General features: G+C 39.8%; 1 protein-coding gene across 1 annotated transcript in view; it reads right to left on the bottom strand.

Annotated features, from left to right (window-relative positions):
* The window catches only part of KALRN (kalirin RhoGEF kinase), a 407,865-nt gene that overhangs the window by 145,180 nt on the left and 241,601 nt on the right, over positions 1–21,084 (bottom strand). The window contains exon 10 of the mRNA XM_053983017.1: positions 4,484–4,606. Within this exon, the coding sequence (XP_053838992.1) occupies positions 4,484–4,606 (123 nt within the window). The remainder of the gene's footprint in view (positions 1–4,483; positions 4,607–21,084) is intronic.

Genomic DNA, 21,084 nt, shown 5'->3' with positions numbered 1-21,084 from the left:
AATCTTAACTGCGCGTCTGAGGGAAAAGCTCCTAAAGGCAGGAAGGCTATTCACAAAACTACTCCGACCTGTGGCAGCAGAATGCCAGGGATTATCAGAGCAGCTTCCCATGACATTTCCTAATTCTGCAGCAGCACAAAGGCAGCAAGGCACTCTGCGAGCAGAGGAGGATGCTGAGGAGGCCACCTTAACCTCTGATTGCCGGGACTGCCAGAAGAGAGGAAAAGGATTCTAAGAACAGGAGAAGTGCTTCCAACACGTGCAGTTCAGCTACATAGTGCTGAAGTGTTGGGAGACTTTTCCAGCTGGAAGGCATGCTGTTCTCAGGATAAGAGCTCTGAATAAGGAGAAGTTAGAGAGCCTAAAATGAAATTATCTTTTGATTTATAACTGTAACTGGCTGGACTACAGTTATCTGATTTGCAAAAAATAATTCCAGCCAAGCAAAGATGCCGTCGTTGGAACACTGTAGCTCCGTCAAGAGTGATATTCCTTTGGTGATGTCTTGATAATGCCTGGCTACAAAATGTCAGTGGATGGCAGGCACTGTGCTGTGCCGAGGATGGCGCTTTGACAGGGGCAGCCTGCAAAGGCACCAGCACTGACTGAGAAACAATTGCAGGTAGACACAAGATAACAACCTCCCTCCCAGGAGCTCTGGCTTTTTAATCCAAACTCAAACATTTGCCATCTGTGCTTTTCATGTAGCATAAATATGTCAGAAAAATTGCCAGGGCTTTGTCTAAACAGCAGTTATGAGAGAAAGAGACCCCAAATTACATTTCCTATTGCCCACAACACAGTGCAGTAAAATCACTGACATTTTCTGAGCACAGCTGCATGCAGGAATGTGATCTATCTGGGCCATGCCTGATTGAATCATTACATCTAGATTTATCAATCTGCAGTTTCTAATCAGACATAGAGAGGGCATGTTCCACCTCTCAGTCTAGTGCCATGGCAGGTCAGTCAATCAGAGCATTTCTCAGCACAGCAGTGCCAGACACAAGACTCTGGTTTACACACAATAAGGCAAAACTAGGAATGTTTTGCTCCCTGTTAAAAATGTCAAGACTCCTGAAAATTGCTTCTAGTCTGACCTTTGCAAATGTCCTCCTGAAACAGCAAGAGATAAGAACAAATATGTCAGAGCCAAAGAAAGTGGATTTTTGAGAATAAATTTATACTATATGGCAGGCTAAGCACTTTTATCAGAGAACTGCCAATAGAAAATACCATTGCTTATACTGTCAAGCTCACCAGGTGTGTCAGGAGAACACTTTTTATATTGTTTTATTTTTTTAAGAAAGACAAACATAACCCTTTTTATTGCTATTAAAGCTAGTAATTAACATCCTGATGAGGGGAATGGGCAAACTCAACAGTTTTTTTAGGATGGTGGCATATCTTTAGTATCTAATATGCTTTATTACATGGTTTTATTGGGGAAAAAGTCCTGCCAGTTACCCACCCTAGCCATGGCAAAGATGTTTGCTAGCTTGAGAAAAATAACAAATATTTAAACTTAGAGTAATTTCCAACCAACTGTTAAGTGTTAAGCATCAAGGAGGGAGTTAGGAAAAACAAAAATTGGTCATAATCAAAGTAGAGAGGAGATTTATTCCCAACTGTAAAATCAACCCCACTAGAAGCTTTTGCAAGAGAACTCCAGATGTGATAAATTTATGGACTCTTTTCTTACCCTCACTATAACTCTGTCCAAAGCAAAGAGGGTTGTATTCTCAAGTCCTTGAGCCCAGATAAAGCCTGAGATTCCTTTCACTTTCCTTCACTGCGTGTCCCCATGTCCATTTGCCTGTGAAGCATTCCTGTGAAACACTGCAGACAGGCCTCATAAGTTAGCAGTGCTATTCTCATGTGAATGCACCAGAGCAAAGTGTTCCTGTCAAAGCTGTTGGGAAGGAACCTGGTTCAACTTGTGTCAATTATTTGTAATTAGGATGCACTATAAACTTCATGTTCACAATGGTCCAGGCAGGGCAATGAGCTGCTGAGTGATTCTACCCATTGGCTGTAAAGGAATCAAATTCAGAGGAGCCCAAGAGGTTCTGTAGCCTCATAAATGACACTTTTTTCTTTCCTCTTCATCCCCCTTTGAAACACCCACTTTCACTTGAACACATGTGGTCACCCAGTGAACAAGATTCATTTGCTCTGAATTTGGCCTTGTGAACTGAAAGGAAATGTGTCTGAAGTTATCCACAGAGAGATGTGCTGAAGTGGTATAGAGGGAGGTCTAACAGGCAGGTTAGAAAAGTCTTCAGCAAAGTAATTATATTCTGACTTACCCTAGTACCTACAGGTGCAAACTGCACACTCTAAGGTTCCTCAACCCTGATGAGGGGATGGATCTCCAAATTCCACCAGCCCATGGAGCAAGCCTTAATGACCTGCTGTTTCCATGTGCAGACATGGCTTGCTCTCACCTCTGTTGTCAGGACCCTGTTATTTTTCTGTCTCTTCTCACCTTAATTTGTTTCCTACATTTCTAGTTAAGACATACTCAAGAGAGAATGTAGAAAAAAAATGCTAACTATGATCCAGAAAATGTGAGATGTAATGGGAATAATGAAGATAATGTATCAGAGGAAGGGGATTTATAAAATATTAATGACACAAAGGGCATGAAATCACCTTGTTTCAGCTCCTGTATATGACATGATCCTAATTTTCATTTGCTAGCCCAGTATAGCATCCAATAACATCAGACTTGAGCACTCACTCTGGAAAGAACCCTAATATTGATTTTAGGATTGAAACTAACACTAATTTGTGCTTTTGGATGAGGCCTTCCAGAACCATGCTTTGCAACCTCCAGCCTAAAACCCATTTTCATAAATTTGCAGAAATTTAAGTTTTTTTAGAAATTCAAGCCTATTACCAGAAAGCTTAATTCCACAGGTGGTTCCATGAAATTTTAGAAACCCACCAATGCAGAACTGCTACTTTCAGGCTGTGAGATTTGTCAAAGTTATGTAAAGATTTCCCATCCCAGCTGAATGGTAACACTGAAATTCATTAGTAAGCCAAGCAATGGGATACTCCTTCAAGAGCTGAACATCTAATGAAAAGAAGTATGTTGGTAATTTGAATTTCCAACAACATAGATAGGAAAAGATTTTCAAGGGATTGGTGAATAAGAATAATATTAGCAGAATTAAATATGCTGAACATGGTTAAGAGGCACACAGGAGAAGACATGACAACATTCTACAGATATTTCAGGATTGTTAATTCATCCCATTTTCTGGGATTTATCCCCTTAAGGGAGATAAATAAGACTACAGGGATATAAACAAGGAAATGATAATAAAAAAGAGATTGAGAGAAATATAAATGCAATATGAGGGAAAGGAGAAAAAAAATCTTGTCAATAGCTGCCATTAGGCAGTGAAATATTTTCCATGAGAAAACAGTGAAAGAGGTATGTCCCTGTTACTGAAAATATCTTAAACTAAACTAGGCTAGCACATGGGAAAGGTTTTGCAGAAAACCAAAACTAAAATCTAGTAAATTTTTATTTTATGCCACACTGAAACATTTGAGCAATAATCTGCCCTGTGTGTATCAGGGGGACAAAGCATCTGATACATTCTGCTTTACATGGATCAATCAGGAATTTATCCAAAATACCCAAAGGAGAAGTACCTTTACAGATTATCAGTTACAGATAGTAGATGTTTCAAATCTACCTCAAAATGGTGTAACATGATGTGACAATCAGAGCTGAGACTGGGTAATTTCTGACTATGGATACTTAGGGGGAAAAAAAAATCTACTCAATCCGTGGAAGAACTTACAAAAGGTTCTCTTTCTTTTAAATTCTGTAAATAAGGACAGCATGCATGCTTAAACTTCTACTATGACTCCACTTTGAGGAATAGCAGTAAAATTTTAGTTTTCTACCAAATTCCTGGAAAAATCTTGCTTACAGTGTTCTATGAGTTAAATTAATAATAATAACAATAACAATTTCTACCTGTAATGATTGCCTCTCAGTTCAAAACAAAAAATCCCTTCCATACTGAAGGATGGGAAGGGTACTTGTCGTTACTGCAAACTCTGGTGTTTCCCTGGCTTCTTGACAGCTGCTTCCCACCTTATGCTCAAGGCCCTCAGTCTCCACTGTAGGAGTTGGGATTGATTTTTCCATCATGCTCACTCATAACATTCTCCTCTATGTCTCAAGAGAAAGTGTCCCAACAGCAGCTTTCCTGTAAGCTGGTGGCAATTTCTCATGGGCTTTGAGACCTTTCATTGACCCAGTATAGTGATTTTCTGATTGTAAGTCCTGCAGTGTGCATGCTGACTTCCAGACCTTGGAGACAGGATCCTGGGCAGCTCCAAATCATTGAAGAGAGCAGCAGAAGTGTGTATCACAAAAACAGTGATAGCCTTTTCTGGATATACAAAAGGAGCAACAAAAATCAAGTCAGCAGAAGTGTCTGGTTCAGACTCTTACCTGTGCTACCTCTTCAAAATCATCATGTCTTTTCTGCAGCGCACGTGCTCTGTGTAGAGACTTCCCTACTCCTGTGTGTTTGCTCAGAAAGGCTTCCCCATGATTTTCAATCCAGTCCAGTACCTGCCAGAAAAGAAGAACATCCAGTTACCTCTCCTGTCTCAGAAGCACAGAGAAACCCTGTGAGGGTGGGTGAGGATGGAACAGCTGCCGAGGAATGCCTTGTGCTTGCTATGGGTGAGCACAAGCAGCTCTGTCAAAATCCATTCTACCTGGAGAGAAGATAAATGCTCACGTATGCTACTGCTAAATTAGGTTTATTGAATTTTTGTTATTCAATTTATTTTGAAGTGTAGCTTAGTTATTGGAGCCTGGCAGATATTAAATATTTACTTTCACATAGATGACTTTTGGGGAAAGGGAATCAGAATCTGGAATCTTTTACCATCAAAGAAGCAGCCTCCTTTGATGAACTTGTGTAAACTGCAAGACAGCAACAGCTGATTTCACATCTCAGTGTGAGAGGTAGTCCAAAAGCATGGGGGACGGATCAATTAAAATCTATTCTACATGGGGAGAAAGCATTGTCAGAGTTACTGGAATGAAAAGCTTAAGAAACCTTCACTGCAGACCAGACAATATTGACAATGTGAATCTTCCTATTCTTCCAAGTCCTTCTACTGAGTTCCAAATGTAATTGATCCTTATGGAAAAGTATGATGACAAATCTGATACTCTGAGAGTTATCAGAGGATTCTCTTTTTAAAGTATGTTATCTGTATGTGCAGCACCCATGTGGAGTTTCTTCTCACAATAACACTGACACTAAAACTTAGTTCAAATCTCTTTGCGTTTACTACAAGCTGGAAGAAAACCCCAAATTTGACAATATAAGGTTGGGAAATTTCAGAATGAGATTGATACTCTTTCTCCATCTCTTTCCAATACACAGAAGCTGAAGGAATACATAGTACTATAGCAGCCCTGGTATTTCTGTAACAGGTGGGACTTCCTGCAGCAAGGAGCCCTGTGCTCCCAGCAGCTTGTGGATCCTCACTGCAACCGATGCCAATGGGCTGGGATATGACAGCTGGAACTTCTGTCACTCTGAAGGGACAAGACACTGCTGGCAGCCCCAGGATAGTGACAGTACCGCAGATAAACCTACCATTGGAGAAATGGAAGATGGGATTATTTATTTATTTATTATTTCAGGCATTTATTGGCTTGGTCGTACAGAATCTAAACCACCTGAGCTCTGAGGTGTTTTTTTTGTAATGTAGCTCCCAGGTGTATTTTTACAGGAAGTACTAAATACAAACAAAGCCTTATGCATATATACTTACATTCCAACCCTATTTCTTCACAAAGAAAAGCATTTTTAAAATTAAAATGTTGTGTTTACAACACATTTTTCATCCACAGAGTACAAGTAATTTCACAAAATGGGGTAGCAAAGCACTTTATGTCCTGCAGGGACAACACGTATTTGACACAAGTGACACTGTGGGGAGGATAAAGCAGGACCAGATGTGTTGGCAGTTCAGCCATCACTTCCTGCTTCCCTTTCTTTGACCAGCTTGTCTCCCACTTGCTCTGTGTACAAAATCCCAAACACATTTCTTCAAATTGCTTGACAGCCATGTGCCAACTGGTCTGCTAAGAGCTTTTCTGCAACATGTTTTTGACTAGGAACGACTGCATGACTAGGAATGACAATTACTGGGGGCCAGTCTCCCAGCATTTGTGTTGTTAACAGTCTGCAAATAATCCCATTAACAACCTCTCTTCCCTTGTCAGGAGTTTTCAACATATCTATTATAAGTGGAAGCAGAGCCAAATTCAAGTTTGGACCAAATCTCATATTCTTTTTTAAATGGCAAATGGCTTTACTTTAAACAATGTTTCATATTAAATTAGTATGCAGTATGTGCTTTTTATTTATTAATAATTGATAGCCACTTACTGTAACTCTACAGAAAACTATTCCAGTAACTTTTTCATGCTTATAGCATTGAAGTAGTCATCAGAGAATAACTTGCTGAACAGAATTTTCTGTTCTTAGAGACCCATGTTAACATATCTGACCACTCCAGTCATCAATGAACTTGTTTTCACAACCATTCTGTGAAATACATAAATTCTATAATTTCATTTTGCACAGAAGAGGGGAAAATAAAAACATTACATATGTATATATTATATATGATATAAAAAGTCTCAGTGAATTCTTGAGTTGTCCCAGGAAACTGGCAAAAGACCAGATGTTATTATGAGGTTCTGATAACCTGATAGGCCTAATTATCAAAAGAATACTCAGCATTTACTAAGATGCTAAAAAGCATAATATGTTTTTCCATATATAATGCACTTGGATCTAATAAGCTCACAATAATTTGCAAGCATAGAGAAATATCACATTTTTGTTTCCATCATAAAAGACACAGAAAGTTGGCACTTTAAAAAGCTGAGGTATGGAATAACAGAGTGAATAAAGCAACAGCAAAAACATAAATCTGTGTGGACACAAAGCACTTAATCTGCCATGCAAACAATGAGGAATATTAACCAGTCAGTCTGTGGCAAATGCAGGAAGAACTCTGAAAGGTCCCAGTCAAACCTGAAATCACCAGCATTTGTAAACATCTATGTGTCAGCATATTTGGAGAAACTCTCCCTTACCCCGAAGAAAGGAAATGTCTTTAGAATTAGAATAACTGTGTAATAATTCAGGTTAAACTTTTAACATTTTAATTGAGAGCATGGTCTGTGTAACTTACTCTACTGCCAAAAATTAACATCCTGAGATACAGGTAGACGTTAACGTTACAGTGACTTAGCTGAAATAATTTAATTATCCCTTAAAAACTTAAGAAGCTTGAAGATGCCATTAAAAGTGCAGTTAAGAGTGTTTTCCAAATTAAATCTTCAGATTTCCTAATTGTGCTTTATTGCCAAGCTGTATTTTATTCTATCTAGGAAAGGACTATAACTCATGAGTTCTTTGGAATTAAAAGAACTGTTCTGTTCAAAGCTGTTTCTGTTCACTGGGGTAGCTATAATATATTAATATCTCTTTTTTAAAAATTATTTTTATTTCACTAGTTTAAGATCAACATTGATAGAAACATTATTTTCTATTATGATGTGCATGTCCTGTCTCCTTATCTCCTCAAGGGCACAATTACACACCCAGCAAAATAAGCAGCAAACCCAGGTCACGGAGAAAATGAAATAAAACTCAGTACAGCTAGAGCAGGCTGACTGTGCCAGCTATTACAGTCATTATATGGCTCGATAACCACAAAATTCAAAATGCTACCTGGAGGAAGAACAGCCCTAACTGTCCCTGTGGAATGATCTGTGTAACTGTTAAAATAATAATAGTGGTAATTCAGACAGGTTTCATGTGAGCAGAGCATTGGGAAGGAGGTATTTGAAAAGAGCCACTTCCAGAGCCCTTTCCACACTCCTTGCTGAGGATCAAACTCCTGCCCATGGGAAGTCTACAACCTATGGCATAATTAAGGTGGCAAAACAAATCCTGCCCAGGTGGGGCCAGGAGAGTCCACTGGCAGGGAATGCTGATAGTTTTTATGGGATACCCTAGCAAAACATGGGTATAAAGAGGAAAAATGTTTTGAGAGGGAAAAGGTTGAAGAAGCAATCAGGCAATAATTTAGCAAAGTTCTGGGATGATTCCTCTTCCTCTAGGCTAATTTGTATGATGGGAATATGGCAAGATGATTACATTAGTGCAATTAAGGTCAAGTCTTTTAAAAACTTTAAAAAAGTTAATTTAGTTTTTAAATCATAAAATAAAAGCAACGAGGCTCTATTTTTAAAGGGAAAACAGACATTTCAAGGCAGCACTTTGAAAATGAAATCTCTTTCTGTAGGTATAAATCCTAATCAGAAAATGTGAAAATTAAGAAACATCTTATAACTTTATCCAATTTAAATCAAAATCTCCTTGGGAACCAATTCTTTCCTAGCAAATCCTCTTGATCTGCACCCATTTTACATGAACACAAAATGTCAAAGGAGTAGTAAATCCATTACTTTAAGGAACTATATCTGCTCTTGAAGTTAGTTGAAAAACTTCTGTATTTTCACATCTTTTAAACTGTATTTCTTTTAGCAGAAATGAATGAAGATAAAATAAGAACGACTTGGGTAAGAATCATTAAAGTTGGAAAAGAACTTGAAGATCATTGACTCCAACCCAGCACTGCCAAGCCCACCAGTAAACCAGGTCCCTAAGATTCTCCATGTCTTTGGAATACCTCCAGGGATGGTAACTCCACACCTTCCCAGGCAGCCTGAACACTGAGGGTCAAACACAGCAGTCTCTGCCCTCGTCCAACAGGAAGAGATGAGAAGTGTGAGCTGGTGACTCAGACACAGCGTGTGGTAGCAGCAGTGACAGAGCACCCCGACTTCTGCATTTGACTCAGGCCATGTCCAACAGTTCCAGTGTTCCTGAACGAGTGACCCACTGAAGTGCCTTGGCCAAGGGAATCATTAATCTTTGTTACCCTGAAACCCACTGTTGTTGCCATAATGACTCTTAAAACAAGGTTATTCTGAAAACTGACAATAAATTATACCATTTTACACTTCAAGCAGTTAAGAGTCAGATCTTGATCTCAAAACAGTACAAACCTGGTATAACTCAAAGGGGTTAGTTTAACTCTTTGGTAACAGAGTTGTAATAAATTCCAGAGCAATTCCACCTAATTTATTCAGCTTTAAATGAGGCCCCATTTCAAATAGGTGCATAAGCATTGCCTAACTTTAAACACATGGACAAAGCCTCTAAAATTGTGTAGTGAAAGGAAGCCAGGCAGTATCAAGCTGCCACTATGAGCACTTTCTTGCTTGCTCTTGAGGCACTATGGGCTAACTAAATTCTGGTGAGATACCAGGAATTCATAGGGCACTTTAAAATTCACAAGAATCAAACCTTATCTTTACTTTCCTGTAGCTGCTATTATGAATACTCAACAGATTGAAGGCCCTGCATGTCTGAAACTCCTATTCCAGAAGCCATGCCTTTGCCAAGCCTGCTTTTTGTAACCAAGAAATGCATTTAATAGGTTCATATTTCAGATCATACTTTACATCCAAAGCTTATTATAAATGTTTTGTTCCACTGCACAGCAACAAAATCCAATCTTTTCTGTCAAAGCCCTTCAAAATTGTACAAGCCTAGTTAGTCATACTTACTGGATGTACCAGATTTTCCAAATACAAGACAGAATCTCTTGATACTTCATTTTCTTCTAGCAGAACTAGAAGTTACACATCATATATGCATTTATGAGTGACACAGTTCAGAGAAGATGTCCTCTCAGGTTACCCACAAACCACTCCTTTATTGGGAGGCAAAAGTGCCTTTAAGAGATACTTGGCACATTTGCCAGGGAGACTACTGACTATGAGTAGAGGCAGCAGCCAGTGTGGGATTGTCAACTTCTATCCACTGGAATTCCATCTAGTGGCTAATGCTGCTCTGTGCAGGATGGCATGCCCAGCCCAACCCCTGGCCTGCTACCAGGCCCTCCAGGAGAACTTGGTGTCAGCAACAGCACCAGGGAAGACAGAACAAACACTGAGAATCAGAAGAAAAACAAAATGAAAAATCTCCCCTAATTCACAACAGCTCAAGGAGACTTAAGAAATACTAATCCTCTGTAATGAATAAAATGCACACACAGTCTGATTTAAATCAGTTTCTTTTTGTGTTCCAAATCATTGCTCAAAATAGATTCCTTTTCCCTGTTACTCCTGGCCCTGTCACAGCAGGGTAATGTCAAGTAAAGGTCTAGCTGAGAAAATACACTGAAATACAAAGGAACTTATCCTCTGGCTTTTCCTGCTATTATTAATGGTTTATAATAGAACCCAAAACAAAACTTAGCCATTCTCATCTGTGGTTTCTGTTTCCTAATAAAACCTCCCTTTTTCACTTCTTCATTATAAATTTATGTTGGTGGCACAATAAAATATTGTTACAAAACCTTTTAAAGATGCGGATCACACCTCATGTTTAAACCAGAAACATCAACTTTGGCTCCCACTAAATGATTTTTATTTCCAGAGGCATCTATATCTGACTCTAAAATTCAGATCTTGTTCCCAACAAAAGCCACAGCGAAGGTTCAACTGCCTTCAGCAAACATGGATCAAAGACCCCACATGTGTGAAGTTAAGAGGCAGGAACTATTTGTGCATCCAGCAGGATCTGAGCCTCTGGACACACATCTCAACACCATGTCCTCTTTTCCATGTAGCAATGTGCAAACATGTGTAGTTCCTAGGTTGCAGTGCACAGGTTGAAGCAGTTCCCATGGCCAGGTACAGCCCTGCTGTAGAGTAGAAAGTAACAAGGATTTAATATCAAAAGTAGACTGGAATTTGAGTGATTTGGTTCAATGCCCAGCATGGCAGTTGAGCAAATGACTCAACATCCCTGCCTCCATTCACTTTTCTAAAATGACATTAATCACATTTGCAATTGAAAAAAACAAGGCGGACAGAGAAAGTGGAAAGCTGCCTTCCACTTTAAGTTTTTGCAGCCTCTAGAAATATGTGGCTCCAAATTTGGTTGGGGATTCGAGGAACCTTTTCCACTAAAGGAACATAATGAAATATTATAAATAATAAGCAATGTGGTGGCAGCTGTACAAAAGGGAACAGGCAATCCATTGAAAGGCAAGGCTTTAAAATCAGCTGCAAGCTGCTCCAAAACCACTCAGGTACAAATGTCTAATTGCTGAATGTATACCTATAAATCCTGAAATACCATAGCTTGATCTGCCCATGCAGCAATGACTAATTCATCTTCAGAAAATAATATAGCCAGCCACCAAGTTCTTCTGTGTTTAATTCAGCTCAGACTCTAAGTAATAAGAGTCACTTATTTCTAACTGTCTTAAGACATGGTGTATCCCAGTATCACCAGACAAGCAATCTGACATTTCAGAGGAGTTTTTTGGGCATGTTTGTTTGTTTGTTTGTTTTAAGGTGGAATTGAGTGAACAGAACTACACTTATTACCTTAGTCTGAAGACTGGACAAGAAGGATGAACTTTGATACTTCTTCAATCCTTTCTCAAGAAAGAACTCTCCTAAAACACTACAACAGACAATGTTCCCTAAAGTCAGTTAAAAAAATTTTGACCACTATTTTGCCTTTCCTTTTCAGCACAGCTTCTCCATGTTGTATGTGTGGACTCAGCTGTGCCTGGGTCTCCTTCAAAAGCCAGAGAACTAATACAGCTCCTATTAAGTAGGAGTTTTTAATCACTCCCTGCTTTTGCTCCCTAATTGTAGCTATTCCAAAAACCATGGCATAATTAAAGAGGTCTTTTCAAAAGAAAAAACATACAGTCCCATTTACCCATGGAGGGAAAAACAACCTTACAGACCTATCAGTATTTTGCTGCATATTGCAACTAAATTAACAAGGGGAATTAAATGCGGAGCCAATTAAAACATTTTTTTTTTTAAAATTTCCTTTATTTCCTTGTCTAAATTCAACCAAAAAAGAAGTCCCTATGAAGTCAGATTGTAGGTGTTTTTATGAGCTTCCTGGACATTATGTGAAAGTTTCACCTCTGCACAATTTTTCATTTGAACAACAAAAATCTAATCTTTGTAGTTTAAAGCCCCACTAGTTTGTCAAAACAGAACATCCATGTTCTGTTCTTTGCAGTGGGGGCAGCCTCACAAAGCACAGCTGACACTACTGGACACATCTGAGTAAACTATAACTACTGAGACACGTGAGTCCAGAGGAGTGTCAGGAAGTCCTAGATATGCAAAAATACATGCATATAGTCTTATTCACACTTCTCACTGCTTCTAGCACCCACAGATATCCTACAAGCCCATCTGGAAACAGGTCTGTAGGAGTTTATCCAGAGAAGACAGTCCCTGCAGCAGGATCCTTGCTCATCAACAGCTTCTGCAGTGGAAAACACTACAGAATAACAACTCCCCCAGCAACCCCCTTCTTAGAAGTTTCTGTTGCAAAAACATGCAAACTGGTTATGAAAGGGCTGCAGACTTATCAGGATGACTAAGTGAAGACATCCTAAATATCTCCCATAGCAATGGACTGCACATCAACGAGACTGTTCACAGCTTCTCAAGCAGAGGCTCAGTTCATGAAGTTCATGAAGTTCATGGGGACTTGCTGCAGCATTTGTCTGCCATTCTCCACCCATCTCCAAGAACTTTCACATTTTTGTAGACCTACAGACCTCAGCAATAGTCACAATTACTCATCTGAGTATCCCTGATTATCCTAGATATGCCACCCTCCATGGGAAGCACGGCTGCTCCCCTCATGTGATGGTGAGGGACATACTGCTCCCACAGAGCTGCTCCACCTGAACTCCTTACCTTTCACAGGCTTATAGTGCAAAAAATAACTTTGTGTCTGCTTTCTACAGATGACTCCTATGCACTTGTACAGTTCTTCACATCTGTAAAAGTATCATGATGGTTTGGAACTGACAGGAGTTTGGAGAAGAGTGAGAATACAATGTGTTCTGGTCCCATCCACCTTCTTGTAAAGAAAAAATTGGTCTCAGCTCTAGTAACTAGCAAAATGTAGGATTTAGTTATGTTTCTCTTGGAAACAGCACGTTCAATTCTGGGCTCTGGCAGAGCTGGCTGGGTGTAGGCTGGGCATTTTGAGAGCAAGACTTGTCCCTTTCCTCTGGGCATTGCCTGAGGGCACGCAGCCCCAGCCTGCTCCTTCACGAAATGCCATCATCTGGGATGTGAGCTGCCCAAAAGGGAGTGGGAATATACACCACATGCCTCTCTTACTCTGAGAAGGAACTTCTTTCTACTTAACATTGCTTTCCTTTGGTAAAGTTCACATTCATCAAATGTACCCACTTATCTTTCATTTTCTCCATTAAATATTTTACTTCATAAAGTTTGGCAACTGCCTCTCTAAAAACATTCCAAGTAAGAGAACAATAGGCAGACAAATGAAGAACTAATGTTTCTTCCTTAATGCCTGGGTTGTTACTAATGTTCCCAGATTATTATTTTTTAAGGAACTCAAGAAAAGGAAAAACATACCTTCAAGTTAAAAACCCTGTTGTATTCTTTAAATGCTGAACTTGTTTTAGACAAAAATTCAAAGCTGAGTGTAGGTGGAAGCTATAAATAACTACATTTGTGCATTTTCCTTCTGTACAAGACACAGAAAACGTGCTCTGCATCAGCATAGAAAGATGCTGCTGTGCTCTGCATGAAGCTTCTCCAGGCTGACAGGTAGATTATTTCTTTTGCAGTTATGCTGCTGGGTTGCTATTTGTGAGTCTTTTCTGCAGCTCTCAGGAATCATACCTGGCACTTAGCTGCAGAGTAATGAATTAGCAATACAATTAATCAGGATTGCCAGACTATGACCAATGGTAATATTCAGAAAATTCAGAAATATTTTCTTACTTAGGGCATATAGACACTTTTGGTTGTTGCTGTCCACAGCACTAGTTAGAACAGTGATTTTGCTCCTTCTGAGACCAAGATATTTTTCCCAGGTCTCCCTTTCTTGTCACTTCACATCATTTTTCCAGAAGCAGCTGTTGGGTCAGACATGGCTCTAGTCTAAGTCTGGCTCCCCTCATTGGGGTTGTTTGCTTGGACATAATCAGAGCTTCCTGAGAGAATGTCACAGGTCTCTCACAGCTCAAGAGGATGGGAAGAACATTGTCCAGGCAGAGTAAGCATTGAAGCAAAGTCAACTTGAAAAACTCTTGATTTTTTGCTCAAGCAAATCTCTATTTCATTTACCTCTGTTTCTACCGACTTTAGCTTATGCTTCAAAGTTCCCAGGAAGAGAAACACCTGAGCATGCTCAATGTCTGGCCCAGTTTCTTCCTCATGTACATAGGGGATTTCTACAGCTCTTTAGAACCAACAGATAAAACAATATCCTAAATATTAGAAACAGCTTTTACTTTAACAATGCTCAGACTCTGCTGTGATCATGTGCACTTGAAGTTTTATTAATTCCTCAAATAATTATTGAGCATCTTGTGTTTCCTCCTACCTCTAATAACTCTCTGTTTTGCTTCTCTGGCACCATCCCAATGGAAAATCAGTATTTGAAGACCTGATAGTAAGTGGAGACATGCACAGGACTCAGCTGATTTAGATTTCTAAGATCTTGACCTCCAGGTTGTTGCTACTAATGACAGCTATCATCACAAATAATTTTCAGGTTTCTGAACACAGCAGCACAGTGCTGGTTTTGATGTTTTTGAGGAAAAGCTTTCTGATCCTATAGAGAAATTTGTGCATTTCAAAGTGTGGCCTTTCATGGCATGTTAAGTATTTTCCTTGCATTTGTTTGCTTCATTTTTTTTCTTGGTGGGAGTGTCCAAAATGTAGAAGGACCCCTTAGAACGTATAGCAGGTATGCAGGATGGAAAAAAGAAGCTACACGAACTCTTTAGAAAAGCACATTATTCTCAAATGTGTAAATAGAGCAATTGATTCGAAATCTGCCAATGACAGGTGTGCCTATGGGTTTCAAGAGGAGAAACAAAGCAAAACTAAAAGAGAGTGGATAAAGATTCAGAAAAAATCACAACTGTTCCTCACAGTTCCAACACTCGTTTGCTTTATGGTCCCTTTCAGAGCCTGAGTTTGTAAAACAAAGAAAGAAATTATCTGCGAGATAAATGTCAGACTAGGATAACAGTATCATTACTGCTATTACAAAATGCACATTTTGATAGTATCCACCCAGTGAAACCTGTTACTAGTTTAAACATGACATTTAAAGGTAAGTAACAACTAGAAAAGACAGAGAAAGCAAAGATGAGCTTTGCAACAGAGTATCTTTAGTGCAAGTGCTGTGCTCCTGGCCCTAGACAAGCACTCAGGCACTCCCCACTGTGTTTGAGCTGCCTACTGCACCAGAGGGGAAACTGCTGATTGATATTGAATATTGAATAAAAGATATTGAATAAAGGATATTGAATAAAGCCCTGCTTTGGGTTACTATGGGGAACAGATTATTTAATCATCCATGTTTAACAAGGCTTACAATCACAGCACACAGCAGAGACAGGTTTGGTAAGAGAACAAATCCCAGCTGGGTCAAAAGGGTCTTGGTACAGTCTTGTGGCAGTAACAGAAAAACTCACCAGGATGGCAAGTGCACCTCTGCAGTAACCTTAAACACCCCTGCCAGGAACAGAGCCCTTTGGGGCTGAGCATCCTGCCAACAGCTAGGAAAACAAAACCTTTCTCCATGGGGCTGTGACCTGATTAGAAACTAGAGGTAAAATAGGAGAGCACAAACCATGTGGGGAAGAAGCAGGAGAGTAAAAATGGAGAAGTAGGAGAACAGTGATGAAACAAGTCCCTGAATGTTGTAAGTGGCTGCTCCTCATCAATGACTTTTCTATGATCTCTTGTCTTTTAAATAAATATCCACAACATTTAATCTCCAAGTTTATATGTGCCAGGATGTGTGCAGGGAGAAAGGAGTGCAGTACAGGGCTATGTCTGACCTCCTGGCAGCGCTGCCCTGGCACTGGGTCCTGCCCAGCGCTTCAAACCTGCACCGTAGCTTTTCTCCTGCTGTGAGACCCCTGCAGCATCTCTTCTGCTGGTGCCTTCTGTCTGTCAGTCACTGCTCAGGCAAACCAGCTGTGCTCAACATATATGTCCAGGGCAGAGAAGTCACAGCTCAGGACTGCAGGTAACTGGGGAAAGGGCCAAGTTGCTGTGGTGTGTGAGAAGCTTTGCCTGTAGCAAACAGGCCCATGCTGAGCTGGGTACTCCCTGTGCCAGACACAGCAGGGCTGGAACAAAAAGTCTGGAATGTTTACATCCTTGTGCAATCTCCTGTTGACTCTTCCACATGTCACAGCAGAAAAGGATCCTGTGAGGGTTTCAAAGGCTGAAAGGCCAGTGACCTTACAGATGCACCAGAGAAGGCCATGGATAACGGTAGTCAGGAGCTGTTTGTCAATGTCCAGGCTCCCATGGCAGACAGGTAATGCAAAATAAACTAGAATATATCAGCAAGAAGGATCAGACTTATGAAAACCCTTTTCAGCAAGAAATAAACTTGAGCTGTTCAGAGAAAAGAGGAGACACTTAAATGATCCCAAGAGTGACACTCATGAGAAGAATGAAGGGCAGAAGTGTTCGGAGACTTTCCTTGAGCACCTTTTTAAAGAAAAGCTCAATTTTCCCAAACTGAAATTTTCTGTGAAAAACTTTCTTATTTTTCATCCAGTTTGATGGCTCCAGGGCTACAGCATCCCCTCATCCTGAACTTCCTTCTCTTGTTGTTTCCTAACACTTTGTGAACTTTGAAAACCTGAGGAGGTAAGCAAGCAGGAACCATATCCAAAATACATTTTGATTGTTTAAAGTTAGTTTTTGTTGGAGGAACAGGGAAAATAATAATAATAAAAAAAAAAGTTTCATTTTGTAGGTTCCCTCCCCCCCACAACTTTTCCTCCTTATTTGGGAAGGGAACCAACTGAAGGTCAGAATGTTTTATATGTTGCTGAAGCCAAAAATAAAAGTAATTTTCTCCATCCCTCAATACATGTTCCATCTAAAAAAAATCCAAAAGGCAGGAAAAAAAAAACAAGTCAAGAGCTTTCAAAACAAAGGGAGTGGAAAGGTGAAAGACCAATGGATAGACCTGAAATGTGTTTGGTTTGCATATTTTCACATTTGAAAGACATTTTTGTTAAAGGGAACCACAGTGTAACATAAAAGAAGTTTATAGCTGTAAAAGTATACAGGAGTTGGAGCCAAGAAGCTCTGTCTAAATGTGCCTGCAGGGTTACCCCAGCCCAGGCAATAGCTTCCAGAACTACAATCCAGGTTACAGCTTCTAAAAACAAGCAAGAAGCTTTGTCTAAGACTTCCCTGTGAGGAATATGAAACAAAAGAAGTTGCCTAAAAGTCTCCTGTGAGCTAAAACTCTGCATTTAGTTAAAAATAATACACAACCTCTCTTCCATGGAAAGAAATACCAGAACTCTTCAGTCAAGTTGGTTTGGTAAGGCAGCTAGCAGAACCAGGCACAGACCACAGGAGATGCTACCAGAGCAAAGAGCTGCTGCTCAGCACAGCCAGGGATGGTAGTGTGTGGCATGGAGCAAGGCAGAGCTGTGAGGATGAGCATAACTAACAGGAATGACTGGAATGGAGAGGAGCAGTGGGCAGAGACAGGTCATGGTGCCAGAGCAGCTCAGCCTAAGTTGGCTCTTGCTACCCAGCAAGACATAATAATCTCAAACCATGAGTGTAATTCATTACAGAGGGGGAAAGTAACCAGCTGGCTGAGCAGCTGCTTCATGGAGGAAAACACAGGGAAAAGTGTTAGAGTTATACATTAGCAACCAGCTTTCATTATGCTCTTTGTTGTCTGGCAAGGTTTTTTTCTCACATCAATGAAAATACCTTTTGTTGGCCATCAGTCAAAAGCAATATGAAAGAGGATTGATCACTCTGAGTGACAGGCAGGACACTGAAAAACTGGGAAGCCATATGAGGAGATAATTGAAAGGAAAGATCAAGGGAAACAAATGGAGTAGAAGAGAATTACTATTTTGGACTCCTAAACCAGTGCCTAAAATAGCATATTTATTTCTTAGCATAACATACCTTTATTTCAATTTTAGATAGTCCCAATAAATCCTATAAGATCTTTCCGTAAGGGGTAAAACTGGAGTAGCAATGACTTTGTTGGTTTAGAGCAGGGATCAGACATCCTGACACGAAAAGTTCTAGTCATGAAGCTTGAAGTGACCTTTGGCAAGTTGCTCAACATCAACCTTTTAGAAACCCCATAATCCTGAAATGAAATAAACCTTAATAAGCAAGAAACGCTACTATTATTGTTACTTCTTAAAGTTACAGGGCAGAAAGTTTTCTGGCATTCCAGTCTACATCTACTCAAAGACCTTATTTTTCTCCATGTCCTTATGACAATTACTCATTCTAGCAATTGCTTTCAAAAAATATACATATAGCTGAAGAAAACTCTATTTTATTTCTCTTTCTTCACCACTGCAACCTTTCTATTTTTGTAGGGCTAATCAGTAACAGACAAGCCTAATTCTCTCTCCTCCTTTGCCACGACACTAAGAGCCAACGATGCCTTTCAGAAACAATAAACTACACATCATATTTTCAGGAATCCTGACATGCAAACAATCCTGGGACAGAAATAGATAATAAGGACAGGATACATAATGACTACAAATTCTGTTTAAGTGTAACATCAAATTTTAGTAGTTTGCTGAGGACTGACTTCTCTGCAGAATGCTGCAAAGCAAATCTGGGATCAGGAAGACACTGAATGCCCAGCAGAATGGCATCACACAGGATTTGGGCTCCTGCATCCTAATAAATCCCACCCAACATTAGGTAGTGAAATGAAGGTCTTGTCTAAAGAGCCTACATTATCATTATTTCCCTGACAGTCTGGAATAAGAGAGGGAAGTATCCAGGGCACAATGAGAGTCATTCTCAGGTGATGCCAGTGTCTCTCCATTGACTATAAAAGAAAACTCTGCATTAGTCTCCTGACTTGGATGATTCAATTATGCTTCTAAAGACAGGCAGGATAAATACAGACCATGGATCATTACACCTGCCTACAGAGAAGGAACTGCATCTTTATATCACCTTCTCCATTTCCCCATGCTATGACTTGTTTCCTTTTCATCCACTGAAAGATAGATCCAAATCCTCAATGAGTCAGTATGATTTCAGAGGGTTTCCACGAGAGCTTCTTAGCCTAAGAACCCAAACACTTGCCACACAAGAATTAGCAAGACAGACCATCTGAGAGGAACTAGGTCTTGAAGGACAGACAGTGCTCTAAACAAGAAAAACACTTTTTGACAGACAACAACATTTTTTTTCTGTTCCTCTTCTCACTTCAATAGGTTCAGAGATCAAGCTAGCTCATTCAGATTTCTTCAGATCTTATCTCCCAGGACAGCTGTGAAGCTCATCAAAGTGGTCTTGCACTGCTCATACATCAGTGCTAAGTAAACTTCAGTTGGTAACTAAATCTGGCTCCCAGAGTTGGATATCCCTTGCAGTACTGCTCTTTGTATAAATTAAAGAGTGATCATTATTATTTTTTCATCAGTGACTTTTTAGGAGCACAAAGAACAATGGTCTGCTTGTCTTAATAATTGTGCAAAGGAAAAATGAGACAATGGTTGTTTCCAGATAATTTCAAGTTTCACTTTAAATCAAATTATTAAGAGGATAGTGTATTGTTAATCAGCAACCTCTAAGGTACTTCCAGAATAAATATTTTTAAACAAAATTTAAACCTATAGTTCTTTGTGAAGAATTTTGGCACAAAAATAATACAAGATAATACTGGTCTAAATTTAAGAGCATTGTCAGACATTGAGAACAGAGCTCCCTTTCTCTTATGTGAGTTTGAAGTATGTAAAGCAATTTGCTTTTTAGGCTGATAGCTGCAGACATCTGAAGTGTTCTTATACCATACAGTGATGAGTGGTTACAGGGTGCGAATGTCCCGGGCTCTGCCTGGGCAGAAGCACAGAGTCTGCCTCTATACCAACAGCCACTGTCTGAACTTGCCCAAAAAGCAACATGCCACATGATTGCACCCTCCATCAGGAAGCTCTGCTGTGGCCCTTCAAAGGGAGGATTTCTAAGACAGAATTACTGATAAAGAGGAAAAATGCACATTACTTCTTTAAGTTGTGCTCTTTTTCCAAGAACCCTGTCCTGTTTGTTGCACAACCCTGAGCACACTGCCAATAAATGCTCCATGTCTTGCAAGCTGAAGGAACTAGAAAAACATTCCCTATGAAATCACCAGAAACTGAAGAAATATGTCTGCAATATTTTCCTTCATAGTGTGGTTCCTTGTGCAGCAAATTCAGCACAATCTGGTGAAGGAGTACCAGGGGCTGTGTAGCTGTGTAGCATGCTCTTACTCTATACTTTGTCACCACTAGAGCTTAGAAAGACATCCACAGTCAGTAGAAATCATCTTAAACTCTTGCATAATCCCATGCCACTGTGGGTTCAAATTAAGGAATGACAGTCCTTTTTAAATAGTTCAAAATAAGCAACTAAATCCCTCAGCAATGCTTGGTATTTAAGTGGCCATTTTCACTACATTTGCAGGACAGATCAGATAAATCAGATAATCAGCACAGATAAACCACCACTTTACTTCCAGCATTGGTTACTTATAAGTCCTCTTTGGAAGATGAGTGGGGCTACAGATCCCTTCAATGCCTGGACTCACACTCACATTGCCTGAAAATGTTCCCATTCCTTTGGCAGGAGCAACAGAAATGGAATGAAAATTGCCGTGAAAAATCAGTTGACAAAATGTTTAATTGCACAGTCTGTGATGTGGATGGAAGCAAACAGAAAACCCTTTTACTACAATTGTACATCCTTTACTGCATAAATAATAAAGCAGAGAAGTTCTGCATCAGAGGTGTTAGAGATGTACGTGCGTTTGGAGACACATGCACACGAGTTGGTCCTTTGCAGCTGTGTAGGTAAAAGTTGTATCTATCTAA

This window comes from Vidua macroura, chromosome 7 (genome assembly GCF_024509145.1).
Source record: "Vidua macroura isolate BioBank_ID:100142 chromosome 7, ASM2450914v1, whole genome shotgun sequence".
Lineage (NCBI taxonomy): Eukaryota > Metazoa > Chordata > Aves > Passeriformes > Viduidae > Vidua > Vidua macroura.
This window is presented reverse-complemented; position numbering and strand designations above follow the sequence as displayed.